Source organism: Egretta garzetta, unplaced genomic scaffold, assembly GCF_000687185.1.
Source record: "Egretta garzetta isolate BGI_Z169 unplaced genomic scaffold, ASM68718v1 scaffold142, whole genome shotgun sequence".
NCBI classification, from domain to species: Eukaryota; Metazoa; Chordata; class Aves; order Pelecaniformes; family Ardeidae; genus Egretta; species Egretta garzetta.
The window spans coordinates 541,509-562,291 of record NW_009258955.1 but is presented as its reverse complement, the minus strand read 5'-3'; the positions used below and the strand labels follow the sequence as shown (position 1 = coordinate 562,291).

The 20,783-nt window shown below is 39.3% G+C and overlaps 1 protein-coding gene across 1 annotated transcript in view; it reads left to right on the top strand.

Annotated features, from left to right (window-relative positions):
* Nucleotides 1-20,520, top strand: part of PRTFDC1 (phosphoribosyl transferase domain containing 1) — a 46,930-nt gene extending 26,410 nt beyond the window's left edge. Inside the window, exons 4-9 of the mRNA XM_009634557.2 lie at nt 1,440-1,505; nt 15,738-15,755; nt 17,219-17,301; nt 17,716-17,762; nt 19,754-19,830; nt 20,473-20,520. Of these exons, the coding sequence (XP_009632852.1) occupies nt 1,440-1,505; nt 15,738-15,755; nt 17,219-17,301; nt 17,716-17,762; nt 19,754-19,830; nt 20,473-20,520 (339 nt within the window). The remainder of the gene's footprint in view (nt 1-1,439; nt 1,506-15,737; nt 15,756-17,218; nt 17,302-17,715; nt 17,763-19,753; nt 19,831-20,472) is intronic.
* Nucleotides 20,521-20,783: the final 263 nt, after the last annotated feature.

The window sequence follows — 20,783 nt, the reverse complement described above, 5'->3', positions numbered from 1 at the left end:
GTTTATACTTTTATTTTGTACAGTTATATCCAATTTCAAAGTTTTGTCTTTCTTTTTTCAGAATGATCAGTCTATGCAAGATATGCAGATAATGGGAACGGGGGTGCAGCTGTAACTGTCCTGCATGGCAGGCGCCTGTGTGCTACCCATGCTGGTGCTGCTTTTTGAGGGGGAGAAAAAGAGCTATGAACCCCTTAGCCCAGTATATCCTCACCTACCTTATACATCCTGCTGTCCCATTATTTATCCATGGAAAAACATTTGACTTCAGAGCACTGGGTTTATGAAATAAAAGCAAAGTATTCAAGTATTGCATTTTTGTGAGTTGTTTGTAATGATAAAGCTTCCTGATATTACTAGTAAACTACAGTGTCATGTTGTGGTACTGCAGCTATTATTAAAATTGGACTAATGCTTTCTTCTTATGGGTAGGGAGATTAGATTAGGACATGCACCAATTTGGCAAAAAACCACATTAACTATACTTAGTTTTGCTCTTGCTTTCTCTGGAAAGCTCATATAGCCTGTCCATGACTGTATATTTTTTAATTTTCTACCTTCTTTAAGGCCTCTTTTGTCTCCCCTTAAAAGCAGGACTTCCGTATGTCTTCCTTATATGATCTTAACTTTGCGTGCCGCTGATAATGAGTTTGAACTAGAGCTGGTTGAGAATTTTCCATCTGAACGAATTTCAGCTAGAAATTTCTGTGAAAGAAATTTATCAAAAAAAAAAGTTTTACTAATTTTTTTGAAAAAAAAAAAAACAACTTTTCTAATAGGAAAATCAAAGCATACTACTCTCCTGCGCTTAGTTCGACCTGATTGACAGTGGTTTATTTTACAAAATTGACCTCAAGGATTTTATCTTTGAGTTAGTTGAAAAAGCAAAACCAAAACTCTCTAAACTGTATGGCACACTGAAACTGTTCTTGATAACAAGTGATAATTTTTGCAGAACTTCCCCCCCAAAAAATACTGAGTGAATTTCTTCTGAAATAGCTGTGTTCTCTGTGTGTGACAGATGTAAGCACATTTTCCTTGTATTTCTAAGGACTGTTCCAAAAAAAGAATGCGCTTACAGGTGTTTGCTCAAGTGTTGAGATGCTCCTGTCCTTCCACTGTGAAGGGGACAATCAACACTCGTCATTTTAAGAAGTAGCAAGCAAGGGAACATTATTTATTTTAAAAAGAAAGATGCAACGTTTTTTAGTTCAGTTGTAGTTTTCAGTAAAGCCTGGAGCTTGATGTTGGCTTAAATACAACCAGGAGATGATATAAGCCACAGGAACAAGTGAGATTGTGGTTTTGTCACACCAATACTAACAAGCATTAGAAAATATTGGTAACAAACTATGAAAGATAAAAAAAAAGTGAACATGTTTATACTTTTATTTTGTACAGTTATATCCAATTTCAAAGTTTTGTCTTTCTTTTTTCAGAATGATCAGTCTATGCAAGATATGCAGATAATGGGAGGAGATGATCTTTCAAAGCTGACTGGGAAGGTTTGTTAATTATACATTTAAGAAAGAAAATAGATCTACTAAAAATACTTGAGAAAATCTGTGTAATTTTGCACATGGACTGTCAGATACTAATACTGGAATTTAAGAAAATTATTAATCTATTAAATTGCTGTAATGCCATTGCTTTCAGACTGCAGTTGCCCAAAAAGTCAGAACGTAGCCCCTCCATTGTAGTGCAGGATTTCCCAATAGTTGTATATGTATATATCTTACCCAGTGAGATTATGGGCAAAATTTGTGCTGGAATGCTTCCCCTGAGCTTGTTTATGTCTTAGAGCCTTGTTTTTTCTGCCTTTGATGGGTGCACACAAGCAAACTGCACATTGAGTATCCCTGTTGAATTCAGCATATGAGGAATTTAATATGGTTTTGCCTACTGCACAGAGCTCAGTTGTGGAACCTTTCACTCAGATAATCAACTGGGATTTTTTTTTTTTTATTTCAACGTCAGGCTGGCTGTATGACTGAATTTGCTTTGCACTATGCTTGAACATTGTGGTAATGAAAGAGAGTGGTTTGAGTCAGTCAAAAGGCTATTTTCATCCAACCATGGTAATACAAAGCAGTACTTTGAAGAGGAAGGCTGATTTCATTAGGCAAATGGTCTGTGTGGAAAATGGTCAGAAATGGATTCTTTACTAATGCATTAAGGCAACATAATACTTATCTTGTTATTTGTACTGTACGTGCAGTTAGTATTATTAGTATATTATTAGCTGGCACTAAATAATAGCAGTTTCTTCAAAGCACTCAAATGTAGCACTAGCAAACTCATTTGTCCTGTTGTACTATAGCACACAGGAAAAAGAAGAGAAAAATAAAACTTTAAATATTTCATTAATATTAAATAGGTTTTGATGCAACTAGAACTTAAACTAAAAAAATGCTGTGATATGTATGTCCCCAATTTGCACTTGTTTGTTTCCAAATTATCACTAAAGCATTGATCATGTTCTTAGGAAATACTAATTCATTTGCTACTTTCTAATATTCAAACACTGAAGCTACCTGTTTTTCTATGATGAATTTGCATGTTTCTCTACCTCACAGGCAGAATTGGCAGTGCACCCATTCATCTTACCTAGCATTTCTCTTTCCCAGGTAGTCTGAACACTTTCCAAGCTTCCAGGGCCTGCTCCCCTTCCCCATCTTCCATTCCCACCTTTTCTTGATGAATGGTTTTGGTTATTAATATCTTTTCCAGACATAATCTTTCTAGTATCATTTGAATTCACTGGGGCAAAACATTATTTTCTTTCACAGGACTTTTGTGTAATTGTGTGTGTCCACATGTGTATGGCAGAAAAGGAGAATTTCACCCCAAGTTGTTCTGCTCTTTCCAAAAATGAAGTCAATTGTTTTATTATACTGAAAATCCCAGTAACCTTTTTCTCATTGGCACAGCCCTCATGTTCCCAGGTATTGAAACAGGACATAAAATTTGGCTGTTGGGGGGCTTGGGGGAAAGACTGAACAGCAAAACAGTTTCAGATTGCTGGGTAAGGAGGCTGGGATCTTGGATAGGCACAAAGGGGCTGGTTTGGGAACGAAGGCGTTTGCTGATCAGGAAGGGAGCCCAGTGCTGGAAGCTGGGTGTGGAGAGGCTGAAGTGGAGCAGGAAGGGAGGGCTGGGACTGCCAGGGGAGCAGACTTGCTGAAAGGGCTTGTTCGGCAGTTGTTTGTGTGTGTGGTTGGTTGTCCATGACACAGCTGATGTATGCATAATTAAATAGCATTTCCACTATAACACGTGAGAATGGGGGTTCCTTAAGGCTTATTTGACTGATTGAAAAGATGGGATGCAAAGCTTGCGCTCAAATGTTCATACTCACGTGTCTAAAGTTGGATATATGAAGGAGTGGCCTTATGTCCACGGATGCCAACTCCTCCATGTGTTGTTGACTTAAGCAATTAGTGCAAGTATTCAGCACATTTTACTAATCAGCCATTGCAGACTGATTCAGAGCCTCCTACAGTCAATGTAAATCCTCCCTTGAAGTGTTTTTTGGTACCTTAGTTTAGCTGCTGGCTTTTAAAACTGCTGGCTTTAGTAACCATTCTAAGTCACTGAGTGAATTAGTGGAAGACTTACTGACAGAATTCAACTTCCCTGCCTTTAAGCAAATTGTGTGCTGCTTCTACCTTCTTGGAGTACTTATTGCGAGAAGTTTGTAATTATATTTAAAAATTAATATGCCAGGTTAAGTCCCACTAACTTAGTGCCAGCATGGGTTCAGAATATAAGTTCCATTAAGCTTCTGTAGAGTTCAAAAGTATCAATAACGTAAACAGTTTTGAAACTTGCAGACAAAAGATTCTGAGATTTTGATCTTGAAAGTGCTCTTCATTAAGTAATAATACCTGGAACCTTGGCTAGCCTATAATCTTAGTGAACAACTAAATTATTTCCATGTGTTACTTATTATTGGGAAAAAAAGATTACTGAATATATTCATGAACATGCTGTTCTATAACAGTGTTTTTTTGAGAGAAAGCTTAAAGCAAGCAAAAAATTTTAAAAGCTAATTACAAAGAGGCTGTTAAGGATAATAACTCTTCAGAAAGAAGAATATTGCCTCTGTACTTCTCTACAATATGCTTCTGTTTATAAAATATAATAAGCCTAGGAAAAATGTATCATGACCCAAACTATGAAAAAGAAATACTCAGAGAGAGGAGAGTTAGCATATAGACCCAAGCTGGTACCTGAAGAAAATAATCCACAATTTGAAGTTCTTCTTCTGTGAAGAAGGTCACAGAGGCAAGAATGAAGATTTCCATGGCATGAATCATTAATAAATGTACTTGAAGAATGAGGCCTGATATAGTCTAAGACTCTAATGCTTTGTGACTATTCATTTCCGTGCAAAAAAAAAAATTTCAAAACCTCTCCTTTAATGATGGAAGTGGTGAACGTAAAATGTCTCAGTACCTGATTCCATAGTTAACTAGCTGCTTATTTTTCAATTACTTTAAAGCTGATATGCTCATTTTGTTAAAAATTATCATTAATGTTTCTAAGGAGGAATAAATTTTGAAAACAGGGAGATAATTAATAACTGTCCAGAAAACTAGAGGCACTGTTTCAAAGCAAGATGGCTATGAAAATTTATGTAGATGAGGTGAAAGAACAAACAAGGTAGCTCTGTTTAGTATTAATACTGTAATCATGTTGTATAATACTGTAAAAATTCATAAGATATTTTAAAGTATTTGTGGCACTTAAACAAAGTAAATTTTAAAACATCTAGAAACTTCAGTAGATTCAGCTGTACCAGAGTTGTGAGTTATCACTGCCATTTACCTCTTACACTTGTATGTGTGTATTTTGTCCCAAGAGCTTTGGAGCTGATTATGTAGTCCAAAGTCACTACTGACAGGAATCGTTGTGAATATCACTCCATATGTAATATGTCCTGTAACCTTTCAAAAAAGCTCCTATACCACTTTGACTTGTCTCCTTACAAATGAGACAAGTTAGACAAAACCATAAGCTTAGATTTTATATCATTTTGCAATTAAATACTTATTACAGTTGTATAATGTATTTGATGTCAAAATTAGATCCGTATTTTTTTCATTATCACTATTTCTACATAACATTAATTTTACAGAACAGAATTAATAATTCTTATTTGTTAGCTTAATAAGAACTTCTAATTAAAACAAAGTAGTTATGTAGTTAGCATGATACAATTACGGAGCCAGTGAATTTCTGATATTCCATCTGTCTGTAATAGGGATCAATGCTTATGTTCTTTATGAAGGACTATTCCCCTTGTTCATACTAAGTACATCTTATTGACAGCCAGTGGTTTCAGCATTTTTTGAGAAGTATAGAAGGTAATAAATAGCGATCGAGAAAAAAAAAGAAAATGAATGTCTTATATTCTCTCTGCACTTCATTGTGTTAGTTTGAGCACTCCATCACTACTCTGATGTTTTCCTAAAATGACTGATCAGCTCACATCAAAAAGAGGTTTCACTCGGAGGAAGATATCCACTGTGCAGTACTCCTCACTTCCTTCTGGCAGGATTTGCAGCTTTAAAATCTCTAAACTTGCTTTGTATGTCTCAATTTATCCACTTTCTACCATTTCCTTGCCCCACTTGTCATATGGGAAGATGTTCCAGGAACATAATGCAACCTCGCTGTCTTTTCTTATGCCTCTCATTTCTTCTCTTATTTTACTGAACCATTTTCTCTGCATGTCATAGGTTCTAACAACGGTTCTGAGAGGTGTTCCTCTGGCATCCTCCTAAACATGTTAGCATTTCAGTATTTAATAAACCATACACGTGGCAGCTGTGTAACACAAATTTTTATTCTCTAGATTTAAAATACATTTTATCCTCTCCTTCACCATTCCAAGTTTGTTTATCAGAATTCTGTTGGTTCTGTACTTAATATTTTTTTCTTCTTCAGTATTCACTGCCTTGACTAACACTGTGCTTTCTCTCCCTATATGCATTCCTTTCTGGAATAATGCCCATAAATTTGCAGAAAAAATAATGGCATTCTCTTTAGAACATTATGTACATGAGAGACTATTTGTGTGACAGTGAAGGTATGCAAAATCCACTATACATTTCTGCAATAGTCATGTCCCCCACACATCTCTACTTCTTACTGTATTCCTATCAGATGTGCAGTCTTGCTTTTTTCATCTTTTCAAATACTGATTTTATGTGTCTTGAAGCATTCCACATCTTCAGTACCTCAACTGCCATCTTTAGTCACTTTTGTTGTTTTGCATTTTTTTCTTAATCAGATTTTATACTGTCTACTCTTCTGACAGTTGCCATCCTTAACTGCTTTTTCCACAGCAAAAAACACTGGTTTTTTATTTCCCCACAGTCAATCACCTTTCTTTGCACTTCCTTCTTAGGTAATCTGTTCTACTGTTCATCATTATTTTCTTGTTGTTGTTGTTGTTCTGGAGAAGGAAAGTACAAAGAAAACTTCCCAATCTTCCTATCCCATTTTTCACATAGGCTCTGCTCACCCACTGTCTACCTGCTTCTACGTCATACATGTTCATAATTCTGTTGATTTCTCCTGTGCCCAGGAAATCCTCTTCTAATTCTAGATGATCAGAAAATTATGCTTTTTCCTTCAAGTAAGAGAATGGAGACAGTGATCCATTCCTGTATTACCTTTAGGTTGATCATGGTAATTTGCTCTGCTTCTTGTGCACAACAGAAGCACGCTGTAAAGATGGCTGCAAGCAGAACACATGCATGTACAGCATTCAACACAGTGCTCTCTAGGAACGAAACGTTGATGAGAGCTTATCATCATGCCCTCCATTATGTCCCCCACTCTGTTGGAGATACTGAACTAGTTTTACAGACTTTAGGGAGCTGAGTCTGTATACACTGACTCTTAACACACTAACCAAGTTGCGCCCATCAGCAGCTGACACTGACCAAATTAAGTGTAAGATATGGATCAGCCCAGCAGAAAAGATTAAAATCAAACACTCATGACCTTTTCTAGAACCCTGTAGAAAGCTCCCAGTCAGACGTGTAATTTCTCAAAAGTCTTTCATATTATTTTCTAACATCTTGATGAAGCGTTGGAATATGTGGCTTTCATTCCTGTGCGTGCTGTAAAATGATTTCACTTCTAGCAGCAGTCCTTGAGCTTCCTTTGGACCTCTTCAATGAAACCCGATGCATTATTGTTTAACCTTTGTTTGCTGATGATTCTTCAGCCCTGTGGCGCTGCTTCTTCAAGCCTAACTTAAGTTTTCATAAAATGTCTTGTTTAACCGGTAGTACCTGAGGTCCCCCAAATATAATGCTAAGAAAAGAAGTACTGCAGGTGTGATGAGTAATTATATAAAAATTATGTATAAAAATTATATCTAAATATATAAATATATATATAAAGTATTCTAATATATTGGAATAACAGGAAATTAATACCAGGAAATTGATATATTTGGAAGAAACAAAATTTCAAGCATGCAGATCCTTCTTTGGTCTGAACAGAAATCAGCAAACTTCAAGCTCAGATTGGTAGAAACTCTTTAATTTTAATCTAATGTGGTAATCAGACATTTTTGGAGAAAAAAGTGATTGCCCTACATGATCACCTGCCCTATGACCAAAGGGGAAGATAAAAATGTTAAGAATTTCTCTGAGCTAAAATAAGAGAGCGAATTATCAGCTGTGGAACACTGATAAATGAGTTGGAGGTCAGCTGCAGTGGAAGATTATAATGTGCCGTAAAGACAGTATTTTACTGAGTCCATGATTTCTAGTGCATACAGTAGTTCTGAATTTTTGTTCCCAGGCTCAGCTGCTGAAGTTATTTTGTGGTCTCTTTGAGGTTGTGGGCTAAAAGGTCAAAGTTCTTTTGTGAAAAATGTTCTCCCACTGGGAACTGGGCTGTTAATTAAATAAAAGCTTCCTGCTACAAACCTTACTTCACTCTAAGGTGTTTTTTCCAGGTTTCAAGTCATTCTTCTTTTCTCAGTCTTAAGTTCTTTCTGGTTTTTTTTTTTGTTTTTTTTAACAGCTATTTTTAAAATCTCTCTGTATGTTAGTCTACTGATTGTATGCTGAAACATTTAAGGAGAAAATACCCTCCTTGTGTACCTACCTGATTTTCCTGCTATGCATGCAAAGGCTGTGTTTGTCCTCTTAGCTGTAGTATTGCATTAAGTATGGTTGTTTATTTGATTACTTCAGCAGAGTTTCTGCTTTCCAGGAAATACTCTCGTTTATAAATTTGCAAGTTAGCATTTTCCCTTGTTAAAATTTTACATTTTATGTTTATTCAAAGACAGCCTTTTCCTCAAACTCTTATTCAGTGCTAATTTCAAAGCAATGCTATTTCATAGCAATTTTTCCATTGAAATTAGGCTTCTAAATGGAACATAAAATCAAAATCTAGAAAAAAAATTGTTATTCTTTTCCAGGAAGGTGAAAAATAGTTTCCGTAGCACTTAGTACTGTCAGGCAGGAGGCACACATGATCTCATTACTCTGCTTGGTCTTGTTAGCTGACATTGTTCCATTTATTACTGACCTGTGGGAAGGTAAACAATAGAAATGTATTGACTCAGTGCCGGAGTATTTTTCAGCTTATTACAAATCAGGATTTTTCTTACATGTATTATAATAACAATCTACTTTCTTGCCGTGTATAAGCTCATGCGGCCTTGAACAGCAGTAAACTACAGATTTTCAATTTTTGCAGGTTTCCAGTCCATTATTAAAATTTTTAAAACTCACAGATACATTGAAATTTATCATAAAAGTGAAAATGTGTCTTTAACAGGAGAGACAAATTCACATGGAATGCAGGGATTAGAAATTATTTCTTCTTCATTTTACATAGTATCAACTTTGTCAAAAACCTCCTGCTTTTTCCAGATGTCCCAAGACATGCTGCTGTGAACCATTACTACTACTGTCTAAAAAAGGGTATGAAAGCACAAATTTTTTTTTTGTAGATCCAGTTCACACCACACATACTATTTCTGCTCAGTGCAAATGTCCATGTGCAGAGTCACAAGTTGTGTGCATCCTGAACACTCAAAACTGGAGAATTTTAAACTTCACAGCACCCCTCTGCATTTAAGAGCACAGTTAGAGTACAATTTTACAGCCAGTGCTCTTTAATGTTTTTATAAATTATCTGGACGCAGGAATCAGGTGTACATTAAGTAAGTTTGCCAATGACACTAAACCAGGAAGAGCTGTGGACTCCCTTGAGGGTTGAGAGGCCTTAAAGAGAGATCTGGATCTGGGCAATCACCAACTGTATGAAAATTAACAAGAGCAAGTCCTGGATTCTTCACCTGGGACAGGGTAATCCTGGTTGTATGTACAGATTGGGGGATGAGAGCTTGGAGAGCAGACTGGCGGAAGGAGATCTGGGGGTTTGGGTTGATGGCAAGTTGCATGTGAGTCAACAGCGTGCTCTGGCAGAAAAAGGGCCAACAGTGTTCTGGGGTGCATCAAGCACAGCATAGCGAGCCGGTCAAGGGAGGTGATTGTCCCGCTCTACAATGTGCTGGTGTGTACTGTGTGCAGTTTTTGGTGCCCCAATATAAGAAGGATATCAAACCATTAGAGTGTGTCCAGAGGAGGGCAACCAAGATGGTGAAAGGTTTTGAGGGCATGACTTAGGAGGAGCAGCTGAGGCCACTCGGTTTGTTCAGCTTGGAGAAGAGAAGGCTGAGGGGTGCCCTCATCACAGTCTACACCTTCCTCAAGGGGGGCAGGAGAGGCGGAGGTGCCTGTGGTGACCATTGATATGACAGGAGGAAATGGAATGAAGCTACATCAGGGGAAGTTCAGATTGGACATTAGGAAAAAGTTCTTCATTGGGGGGGTGGTTGGTCACTGGAACAGGCTCCCCGGGGAAGCGGTCACAGCACCAAGCATGTCAGAATTAAAGGAGCGTCTGGACGATGCTCTTAGTCATATGGTTTAGTTGTAGGTAGTCCTGTGAGGAGCAGGGCGTTGGACTTGATGATCTTTATGGGTTCCTTCCTGCTTGAGGTATTGTATGATTCTATATTGCACCAGCCTACTTCCTGCCAGCTACCTGCTAGTAGGAGCTGTAAACACAGGATGAATCACAGTCGTCCATAGCTATCAGCTCCCAACCGTCCCTCTGATCCATCAGGGGTGAAAGCTGCTGATTCTCTTGCAATGACTCAGTAGAAAGGTGTTTCAATCTCTGAGAGCTGAGCCACCGCCCCTTCTTTATTTGGACTATAAAAGAAATCTTTCTAGTAGTATTTTAAGAAACTGACTGTTTTCTGTGTCTCACTGCAAGATATATTAGCACCATTATTAGATACCTGGATGTACTTTACAGATTGTATTGGTAAAGATGTCTCTACTCAGAAATTAAGCCATCTTCAGTCTAGTCAACATATCAGTAAACATTCCAAGCTCCAAAAATAGACAGAAAATATCAAATGCATGCCAGAAGGCTGGATTGCTTTTCTTTTCATGTGGTTTCCTCCTCTGCAATTGCCTCAGATATATCTGAAAGGACAAAACAGTCTTGATCTATGTGGTACAGGAGCTTCAAACACAGGTACTTGAAAAAAAAGATCTTTTCTCCGGCATCCTTTAGCTTCCTATTGTTTGTCCAGCTATCAGTTACTGCTGTAGCACCACAAGCTGATGAGTTCCACCAGCCTCCTGCCCGCCAGCTCACCAGTGGATTTCACGGTGAAGCTGAACAAGGTCTATCAAGTAACTGTGACCTTTTGCAAGATACACTGGATGCAGCCAGCTGTGCATTTAGGATGATGGTGACATTACTGTTAATGTATCAATTTGTTGTATCCATTGCACTCTTCTTTTATCTTCTTCTATCCATCTGCTCAAGGATAAGCTAATCTATTTCAAGCAGTTTTAGTTACACACCACCACTATCTAGTCTTGGATACTGTATATCAAAACATTTCTTGGCAATTTTTTCCTCTACTACTCTGCTGTGCCATTCCTTTTCTGGAACCCTTCTATCAGTAGCCTCCTTCAACAGGAGAAAGGTAGGGGATAGGCAGCAGTACAGTCAATTTCCCAGCACATCGTGTTGTTTTGTAGGAGATAGTCTCTGGTACCAGAGGATAGCAAACCATTTTGAATGCCTTCAGTCATAAGCAAAAGTTCAGTATGATGACTTCAGTCACAGTAACCCTGCCTAATCAAAACAGGGATTGAAGTATCACTTTCAACAATCAGGTTGCCTGCTTATTTATATATACAAAATGTTTTCATATCTAAATATCTTATAGTGGCTTTTCCACTAGAAAGTCCTTACAAACAGGATTTCTCCATAGCACAGAAAATCCCATCAGTGTTTTGGAAATAATGAGAATGTGCATAACACAAAACAGAATCTGTGTTTTCTGACCTAGACAGCTGCCTGATTCAAAGGACCAAATCTCCCAATCCATATTGTTTGCAGCTTTTGGACTCCTTGACTCTGAGGAGAAGCAGCAAGTACAACAGAATGCAGGTCAGACAATTTCAGGGTCCACCAATATCCTTCCTTCTCAAGTTAGTCAGTAAATATGAGATCTTACACTTCAGCTGAAGTCACGTGAAGGTGACTCTCACTCTTGGTAGCCAGACAAACCCTTCAGGCATGTCTGGATCCATGTTAATCTTCTTCCCTTCATATGAGTCATTTGTGATAAGGAAATGTAGACAAGATTAAATTTCTATTAGACAGATGTATAACTGGTTGGAAAGCTGTTCTCAAGGAACAGTTAATTATGCTTCACTGTCAGACTGGATGCATTAGAGCATGTTCTCCAGGGACTATACAATATTTAATTCATGATTTAAAAGGTGGAATTAGCATTTAATGCTAGTGACACTACCTGGAAAAATACTACAAGATAGTATTATGATCTTAAGAAGTTATTTTAAGAACTTGGTTCAAAGAATGACATGTAATAACAATAAAGATGAGTACTAACTTCTCTGTTTATGTAGAAGTAATCTTTTGCATAAACTCAAGTGAGGAAGGACTGACTAAGCAACAGTTCTGAACTGGAGACGATAGGTGGATCACAAGTTGCACATCAGACAACAGCGTACCTTTATAAAAGATGTAACTGTAGTACTGGAATGTATAGAAAGGAGGATTGTTTGTAAAGCATACAAAGTCGTTCTTTTATTCTTCTCAACACTGGAAAATGCTTCCCTCTGGTTTGGGTCACCACAACTGAAGAAGGATTCTGACCAACTGGACAGGTTCCAGAGGAGAACAAAAGAATGATCAGAAAGCTAAAAAATATAATTTGTGAGAAAATGTTGAATGAATAGAGTTTGTTTAATCTGAAGTAGAGGAAACTGAGGAAATAAATCTCTTTTCAAATATGGAAGTTGGGAAAAAGAGAAGAAAATAAAGCTTTTTCTATGTCCACTGCAAAACAAGTTCAGGTCAAGTAGCAACAGTTTTCTAACTGTATTTTTGCTCTTAGAGAACGAGGCCCTGAGACACATTTCCTGGGGATGTTCTGAAGTCCTCATCATATTCAAGAACAGTCAGATCAGATATTTGTGAGGGATAGTTTTAAGTTGATTCTTCAGGCCAACAGCATAGTCTTGATGAGTTTTCATGGTCTCTTCAGCTCCATTTTCTATAAATGTCTATGATTTTTTTTTCTCACAAGTTAATTAGTAAGGTCTGCTCCTCCCTATTGGTTTAATCCCAATTCCACGGCCAGGGAGGCTGCTGCTCCCTCATTGTGTCTCATTTTATGATTTCTACTCGCAAGTAAGCAAGAGAATCCAAATCACTGCTCACAACAGCGTAGCTGAATCAGCTATGGGTAGCAAAGAAACATATTTGTCTATCAATGAAATGTCCCAGGACTATGTTTTCTCTCAATCTGCCACAGCCCCGTGTGCACTAATAGGCCTTAATGGCCATGACCTGTGTCACTTGGGGCCCCTACCCACACCTGTGGGCACAGAAATCCGAGCTCAGCTCAACCCTGGGTTTTTAGTCCATGCCTGAGCTATGCTGTATGGGTACCGATCTTCAGCTCAGCTACAGCCATGCTTGTACACATGTTGATCCAGACCCCAACTCACAGACTCACTTCCCAGTTTAACTTTGGACCTGTCTCATCACCAAGGACCTGCCTGGAGATCAGTGGGCTGTGTTTGATCATGGTTACTCTCACTGGCCCTGATCCCAACCTGTGGATTGACATCCCAACTTGAGCTCAGATCTGCCTTCTCACCACGAACTCACCTGATGATACGCACTCTTGGTTGAACGAGTCTCAGGTCTGCCCACTGGCCTTGCTGGGCCCTGGCTGGTGAGGCCCCTGCGCTGCCAGCTGTGTTACGGCACTCAGCTCATGGCTACCCTTCACTCAGGGAGCAACCAGCCCTTGCTGCACCCTGACACAGTCATCTAATGCAGGACTTTGCAGCCTTCTGCCATGTCAGGTTTGGTATGTCCCACCTCATGCTATAGCTGCTGGATAGGTTTTGCCACTAGAAGATCTGTGCTTTTACTTTGGGAGGACAGTTCTTGTCAACAGTATGAAGAGCAGCAGGAGATGCGCAGAACAGATGCACAGAATGGGTCAGGATGTCAGGCTGATGTCAGGTCAGCCTTCACCAGGTGCCCCTCACAATCATCCTGGACTGTTGGCTGGTACTAAAAGAGTTCATTTCCGTCTTTAGTTCTAGTGAGGTTCTTCCCTTGTCAACTCTTCTGCTCTCTCCCTATATCATATATATATGTGTGTGTGTGTAGAAACACATAAATATTTACATATATCACCAGCTGTGCAAGTTCCCTGGGGGATGGTTAAATCATTACTCCTGCACATAATCTTCAGGTGTCCACTGAATCAAGTGATTTGCTTATGCCTCAGACCCAGGTGTCCTGGGCTAGTCTTTGGAAGTGTTTTTCCTAGTTACAACTTCATCCAGGAAGCCAGATGAGAGCCAAACCCTTTTTGGATCCAAATGGTTTCCTTCAAGGAAATGTGTCCCTGCACACCTGTCATAAGCTTCTCCTGAACATGATTTTGGTCTCTTCATCTTATCTGGAGGTCCGACATACTTCCATTCTTTCCTGAAGGAAGAAATTGCTAGTGGCAGGGCGTCTTTGGACTTTTGTTGTTAAGAGGCCTTTGACTTTTTACCTCCACAGGACTAGGTCTTTCAGATCAAGAGTTGTTTGTGTCAGCAGCTGAGAGGTTGAAAGTTAGGAGTGCCAAGCAGGGTAACCACCAGTGAAACCTGTTATGAAAACACCAAAAAGGAGCCACCCTCCAAGATTAATACACATTCCACCAGAGCTCAGTCTAAATTAGTGGCTTTCTTGAGTGATATCTCCATTGCTGACATCTGCTGAACTACTGCCGGGAGTTCCTTCCACACCTTTACCAAGTGTTTTGCCATTTCAGAAGCATTCAGGTATAATAAAGTGTGTGGTAACATGTTTCTGCAGTGGTTGATACATGAAGCATGCTGTGTCTCCCTACCAAGCACTGTGATTGTTAGGAGGAACTGCAGTATGAATATAAATGTGAAAAATCTATATTAATAATTCCCATTTTGAAGATTAAAAAAAGATTTGCATATCAGTTAATGAAACTGTCAAAGGTGTGCTGTTTATGAGCACACTCCCTTCACACACTCCTTCTCCATGGTGTTTGAGTCTTTCTCAGAACTCTCAAACTTGGGATTCTGTGATGGGAGGTGGACAGTCTCCACATCATGTATGTAGCAAAGCCAACAAACCTGATTGATAGAAAGGAAATGGAATGTAAGCTAGTCTGGTGAATACTGCATGGGTATGAAACTATCTCAAGGTTTTGTGGGACATAGAATGTACACATGCATGTGAGATGTGTTTACACAGATAGATAGGTATAGGTATTTGTGAAATAACTTTCCTCTTGCTATTGCAGGTTTCACCTCAGAAAGTAGATCTTAAAGCAAGATTGTACGAGGCCATCCTTTTGAACGTGCATATGATAATGCCCACTAATAAATAGATTTTTATTTCTTCTAATAAGAACATCACATTTTAGTATTGCTTTTAATAGAACAGAAGTCACCTTAGATATTGTGGTTCCTGGAACAGTGATGAACCATTTCAGCAAAAAGATCAGCCTGTGTGATCATGCTGTCATGAGGTTTGAAATCACTGCTCGACTGGACCGCTCCCCTTTTCTTCAAGTAATACTACTGATTTCAGCAGCAGTATTGGAGAGAGAGAGAGTGCTTCACTGCATGAGAATGGCTGTTGCGACTTGGCCTGTAACTCTTTCCTGTGAGATTTCTGGGGAGGTGGAGGGGGGAGGAAAGAGCACTTGTTTCAGAGTAAGAATATTATTGCTGTAGTCTCATATTAACATTGTAAGTAGTACTTTAGTGAACTATCCGGTACACGGCTAGACACGCTGGAATGAAGTGAAGCTCATCCCATTTGGATTTCTTCCATCTGATTTTATTTTCTGAAGCTATACACATTCTTGCACAAAGAGATAATCTAGAGAGAGACGAATAAAGTCATAGCCCCTGACTCTGATGGCTGGCTCTTTTTCAGGGCACAAAAATGAAACAGGAAACTCCTTGTGTCCTACCATGTTGTACATGCACCTGTCTATCTTAATTTTACTTTTTCAAACATTTGTTTCTTTTAGTTTGTGAATGTTTGTAATTTTATTCCTTTTTGTTTGTTTCTTTCAGAATGTTCTAATTGTGGAGGTAAGTTGGGTGCTTATGTGATACTGTACTGAGATAACGTCACGTAGTCAAGTCATGGTTGTGTGTTCAGTTTCTAAAACCCGTCTGTGTTTACACTTCTTTAGCTGGGAGGTGGTGGAGAGGGAGAGGGGTTGATTTGCTTAATGACCTCTCAGTCTCTCTGCGATTGCACGACGGATCAAGCTATGTTGCTGCCGCTCTAATTGGCACTCTGCCTTGTGATGCCCAGGAGTCTTTGTTTTTGTGTCATTTGATTTGTTCTTTCTATGGTTTCATCAGCTCCTGTTCTGCAAGTTGTTCTGCTCCTTGGAGGACTGCACTGCTCAGTTGCATGACTTTGAAATAGTAGCATAGCCCTGCACATGCTTTACAACTTCAGCGTCGTTCACATGCTGGTCGAGAATGTCAGTCATTCTCTCAAGTCCCTGTGACTCCTGCTCCTTAGCATTGCATCCTGCAGCGTCCCCTGGGGAGGGCCCATCACAGAGATGTTGCAGATGTAAATCAACAGTGTTCAGTTGTAGAGGAGAAGAATGTGTCACCTCACTGGTGCCACAAATTCTCTCTTAATTAATGTATGTGGTTCTCTTGTAAAATGTTGGAGAAGCAACTGAGATGGTTAGAGAGCACTTCGGGATCTGACTGGCATTTCAGGTCCAGTCTGCTTGTGTGGGAAGTAAGCTGGACAGTGTAATGAAAGAAATGTGTAAGTGTCAGAATGTCTTTTCTTAGCAAAGGAGGGAAAAAAAGTCATCAGCCACAGAGGTGGCTGGTTACCTGAATAGCCGCTAGGAGCTCCATGTTTGCTAATGGTAACTGCTGTACCAGAAATTAAAAACGTCCACAGCAAATTTTGTTAATGCTGGAGAGCAGCATTAGCTGGGGATTATATCCCCCAGCAGATAGCTGGGGAGCAGAGACGAGGTGTTGCTGATGAAAAGTCCACACCCACAGAGTTCAGGATCAACAGCTGCTCTCCATGTCAGGGTCAGTTTTGTAGGCAAGTATCTACTGATCTCTTTCAGATCAGGCTGGGTAGAGCAGCTCTGGCAAATACTCATTGGTACTGGACTAATAAAACAACAAGTAGGGCAGATTTAGCCCTGACATGGAGAGATGTTGACATACTATAGCCTCGAGCGTAATATGAAAAGTCTGATCCCTGCATCCTTGCAGTGCCCAGTAAAGTCATCTCCAGTTCCGTGTTACATCCCAAGTACTAGAAACAGCTATTTTCAAGAGGAAGTGGACAGTCCTTTAACTGATTATTTTATGAGTAGAAAGTGCTTGCTTCAAAGAGTGTGAGCTCAATTTTAACCTTTTTTGGATGTGGCTCACAGTACACTGGGGAAGACCTATCGTTTCCACAAAATAAGAAGGTGGAACTGCTCAGTCATTGTCCAGATTTCCTCTTTTCAGCTTTCCTTTGTTTTTTACTTATTCTATTTTTCATGTTTTGTAAGGATATTGTTGGAACTGGAAGGACTATGAAGGTTCTGCTTAATAATATAGAAAAATACAAGCCAAAAATGATTAAAGTGGCAAGGTGAGTAAAACGAGCACAAAAGTTAGTAGTTCATTAGTCTAGCCCAACATACTTGCCAGTGGAGGTTCCCATCCCGAGCTCCTGCTTTAACGTGACGCTGCGGTATCGCATGGGGAGCTCTGCAGAGGAGCTGCCTGAGTCACTCAGAGGAGGGTGGAGGAAAGGAGAGAAAATGCTTTTGTGTTGTTCTGCAGTGGCAGTGACCCTTCAGCCATTTCAAGACTGGTACTGATGGACTTTGAAGGGGAACACACCCATCTCTTCCCTGCCATCAGGACGTTGTTGGGAGGAAAAGCAGAACAAGAACAGTAATTCACATGGCTCAGACATTTTCTGATAAAGGGAATAGTTTTTATGCCTGTTTTTCAGATAATATCTAGATTTACATGGGTTTTATTTTGTTTTTAATTACAGTTTGTTGGTGAAAAGAACATCTCGTCCTGATGGGTACAGACCAGATTGTAAGTGTTATTGTGAAAATCTGTACATGACAGTACAAGAACTTACCACTATTCTACCACTTGCCTTTCATATCATTCTATGGACTGCGTTGTAAAATACCAGTTGTCAATGGCACTATGAGATGCGATGGAAGGATTTGTATAATTGTGGTTTGGAAAGCCTAGCCTCCTTGTAATAGTCTGATGTTTTCTGCAGAGCACTAACTTTATAGGGAAGTTATGAAAGGGTTTAATTTTATCCATCAAAGGTGGGTGGTTTATCATCTGTCTCTGATAAACTATATAGAAGAGAAAGTCCATTTCTTCCTTTTCCTTCCTCATTGCATCCCTGGAGGAGCTGCAGGGTTCCATCTGAGCATGAAAGGTGTTTTATTGTGAGCTACTTATTCACGAGTTTCACTTTTTTATAGCAGTATAACACTTTTTACTATTTTTTGAAAAGTATTATTGTTTAAAGGGTAAACAATGATATTATAATTAAATCCCACCCCCCAAAAAGCAGAACATAAATTGGGTTTTTTAAACTCGCTCCTGCTTCTCTGTTTGTGCCACACCAGCACCACTTCTCTCTGAATTATTGGTGCTTGTCCTGTACTATGATGAAGCCGTAAATGGAGCTATACCAAGCTATTGCCACTTTAGACCTATTAGAATAAATGATGTAATAACAGGTATATGGCTAAATATTGAAAAGAATAGATCCATCTAGAAGAGATCGACCAGTATTTGCCACCGAAGAAGGCTCTGGTCAGCTGAGCTGGGGAGGAGGGTAGAAGGAGAGCAGGCAGGTGAGTACCAGCAGGCAGCATGAAGGGTCTTGATTTGTGATGTGGGCGAGAGGGAAACTTTATGAAGCAAAAGTTCCTTGATGTTGGGCACAGCCCTGCGGTTTTAGCCCAGTAATAGGAACTGTGACCCAAACGTTTTGTTGTACAACTTTTTATACAGTGGTATTTTTAACGTTTAGAATTTAATCCAGTAAATTAAAGTCTATATTTGACTGGATTCACTAATATTAAACACATAAAAAATACAATAAAATTACTTCATGAAGGGTAGCTTAATATTTTTGTGTCATAACTTGTAAAATGAAACAGGTTTTATCCTTGTTTATTCATACTGTGATTAATTTTACAAAACATCAGAGATTTCTCTTGTAAATCACTGACAGCGCTGTGTGATTCCCTCACCCAAATTTACAATTCCAAAGTGTCTATTATCCACAGTTTTTAACAACTGAATAAATTCCTTACTTGAATACCTGTATAAAATTTTTATGCTGGCCTATTTTTGTGTCCATAAGGCTGTGGTTTTTTCCCATTACTTAGTGAACAACTTGGAAATAATCTAACTTCTTTTATATAGTGCTGATACTGCACAAGCCTTCACACTCAGAAAGATACGTGCCTGCGCGTAGCTTCCAGTGGGAGAGTTGTATGATTCAGCTACACTGCGTGCGTTTACTCCCTTAAGCATGTGCATGAGTCTTCATGAGGCTGGGGCTTTCATCTAAAAAGCATTTGACATGTTTTGGTAGCATAATACACAAAATAGTTTTTGCTGTTCTCAGAAGAAGATAGAAATCTCCTAAAGATACTTCTCAATTGAAATTCTACATTTTTTTTCATCATTAGTGTGATACTGGGCAGCTGTCGTCACACACGTGTACCAATGGAGCTTCCAAATGTAGGCAGGATTTTTCAGCTCTGATTTTGGCTCCCTTCTGCAATGTGTCTGTTGTGGCAGTGGTAATTGTGCACAACTCTCCTGCTCTCCGCTGACTACTCACATCCCTGTCACAGAGAGTCTATGAGCGGGAACTGGTTATAGGGCTGCTGCTGACCTTGACGTCTCGGAGTCAAAAGTAACATAACCTCAACTGACTACACGTATCTATAGTTTGCTCGTCAGAGAACCCACGTGTGAATTGAAGGGCTATATAATTGCCACTGATCTTGTATTGATGGTGTTTGTTACTTGTCTCAATGCAGATTACGGGTTTGAAATTCCAGATTTATTTGTGGTAGGTTATGCCTTAGACTACAACGAGCACTTCAGAGACCTAAACGTAAGTTTCTTTACAAAAAACCGAATTTTAAAAAAAATCACTGTTTTACTTCTCCAGGGTGTTTTAAATACCCCATAATTTGCCTCCTTCCTGGGGCCTTAATGTCATGGTTGGGATCCTTTCAGTGAGTGTAGAGCTCCCTGCAAAACCTCAAATAATCCAAAGGAGTCACCGCTCAGTGCTGTGAACAGTCCCTTCACATCCCTTCCCCCTAAGCGTAGAAGTCATAGCTCCGCTACGCTTCCATCTTCTGGGAGCCTGGGACTTCACAGGTCCACCATTCCCAGTATGTGCAGAGACAGCAGTGAAAAGTGAAACACAGCTACAGTTCAGACAGGTTTGGACTCCTACTGCTGTGTTTGCCTGCCCCTTTTCTCAGCGAGACAATGGTGGAGAAAAGGTGCAAGCCTTGCCTTTGCTTCCCGTGGTACCCCCAGGCGTGGACCTCAAAGCTGGGAATTGCAAGCGGGAAAACTTGCTGTAGCTAGAAAGTGAAATCAGAATTCAATTCCAGGTCTCTGGAAAGGAAGGGGTAGTTACAAGATCACTAGATGGGTCAAGCAAAAGTATTTCTGAAAAATTCATTAATAATTAATAATGTAATCAGCTATGCTGTTGCAATCAGTGTTACATTTTTTTCAGCACATATGTGTTATCAATGATCACGGCAAAGCAAAATACAGAGTCTGAAGCAGGAACTTCCTCACCTGAAGATCTGTCAGCTCCGTGAAGCAGAAATTCTGACTTGTGTTTCTTTCAACTCAATGTAATAAGGCGTTTACTCTAGAGATACTGATTAATAGTTACTGAAGTGAGAGCTCGTATCTAAAATGTGAAGTAGAGGGCTTTTAAAGTTATTACCTTTTTTAAGTATTAAAAAACTGCCACATAAGATGCCTTTTGACTAACGATTTGTCTGCCTCAAGTCTCACTGTGAATGCATCTTTTCTTCG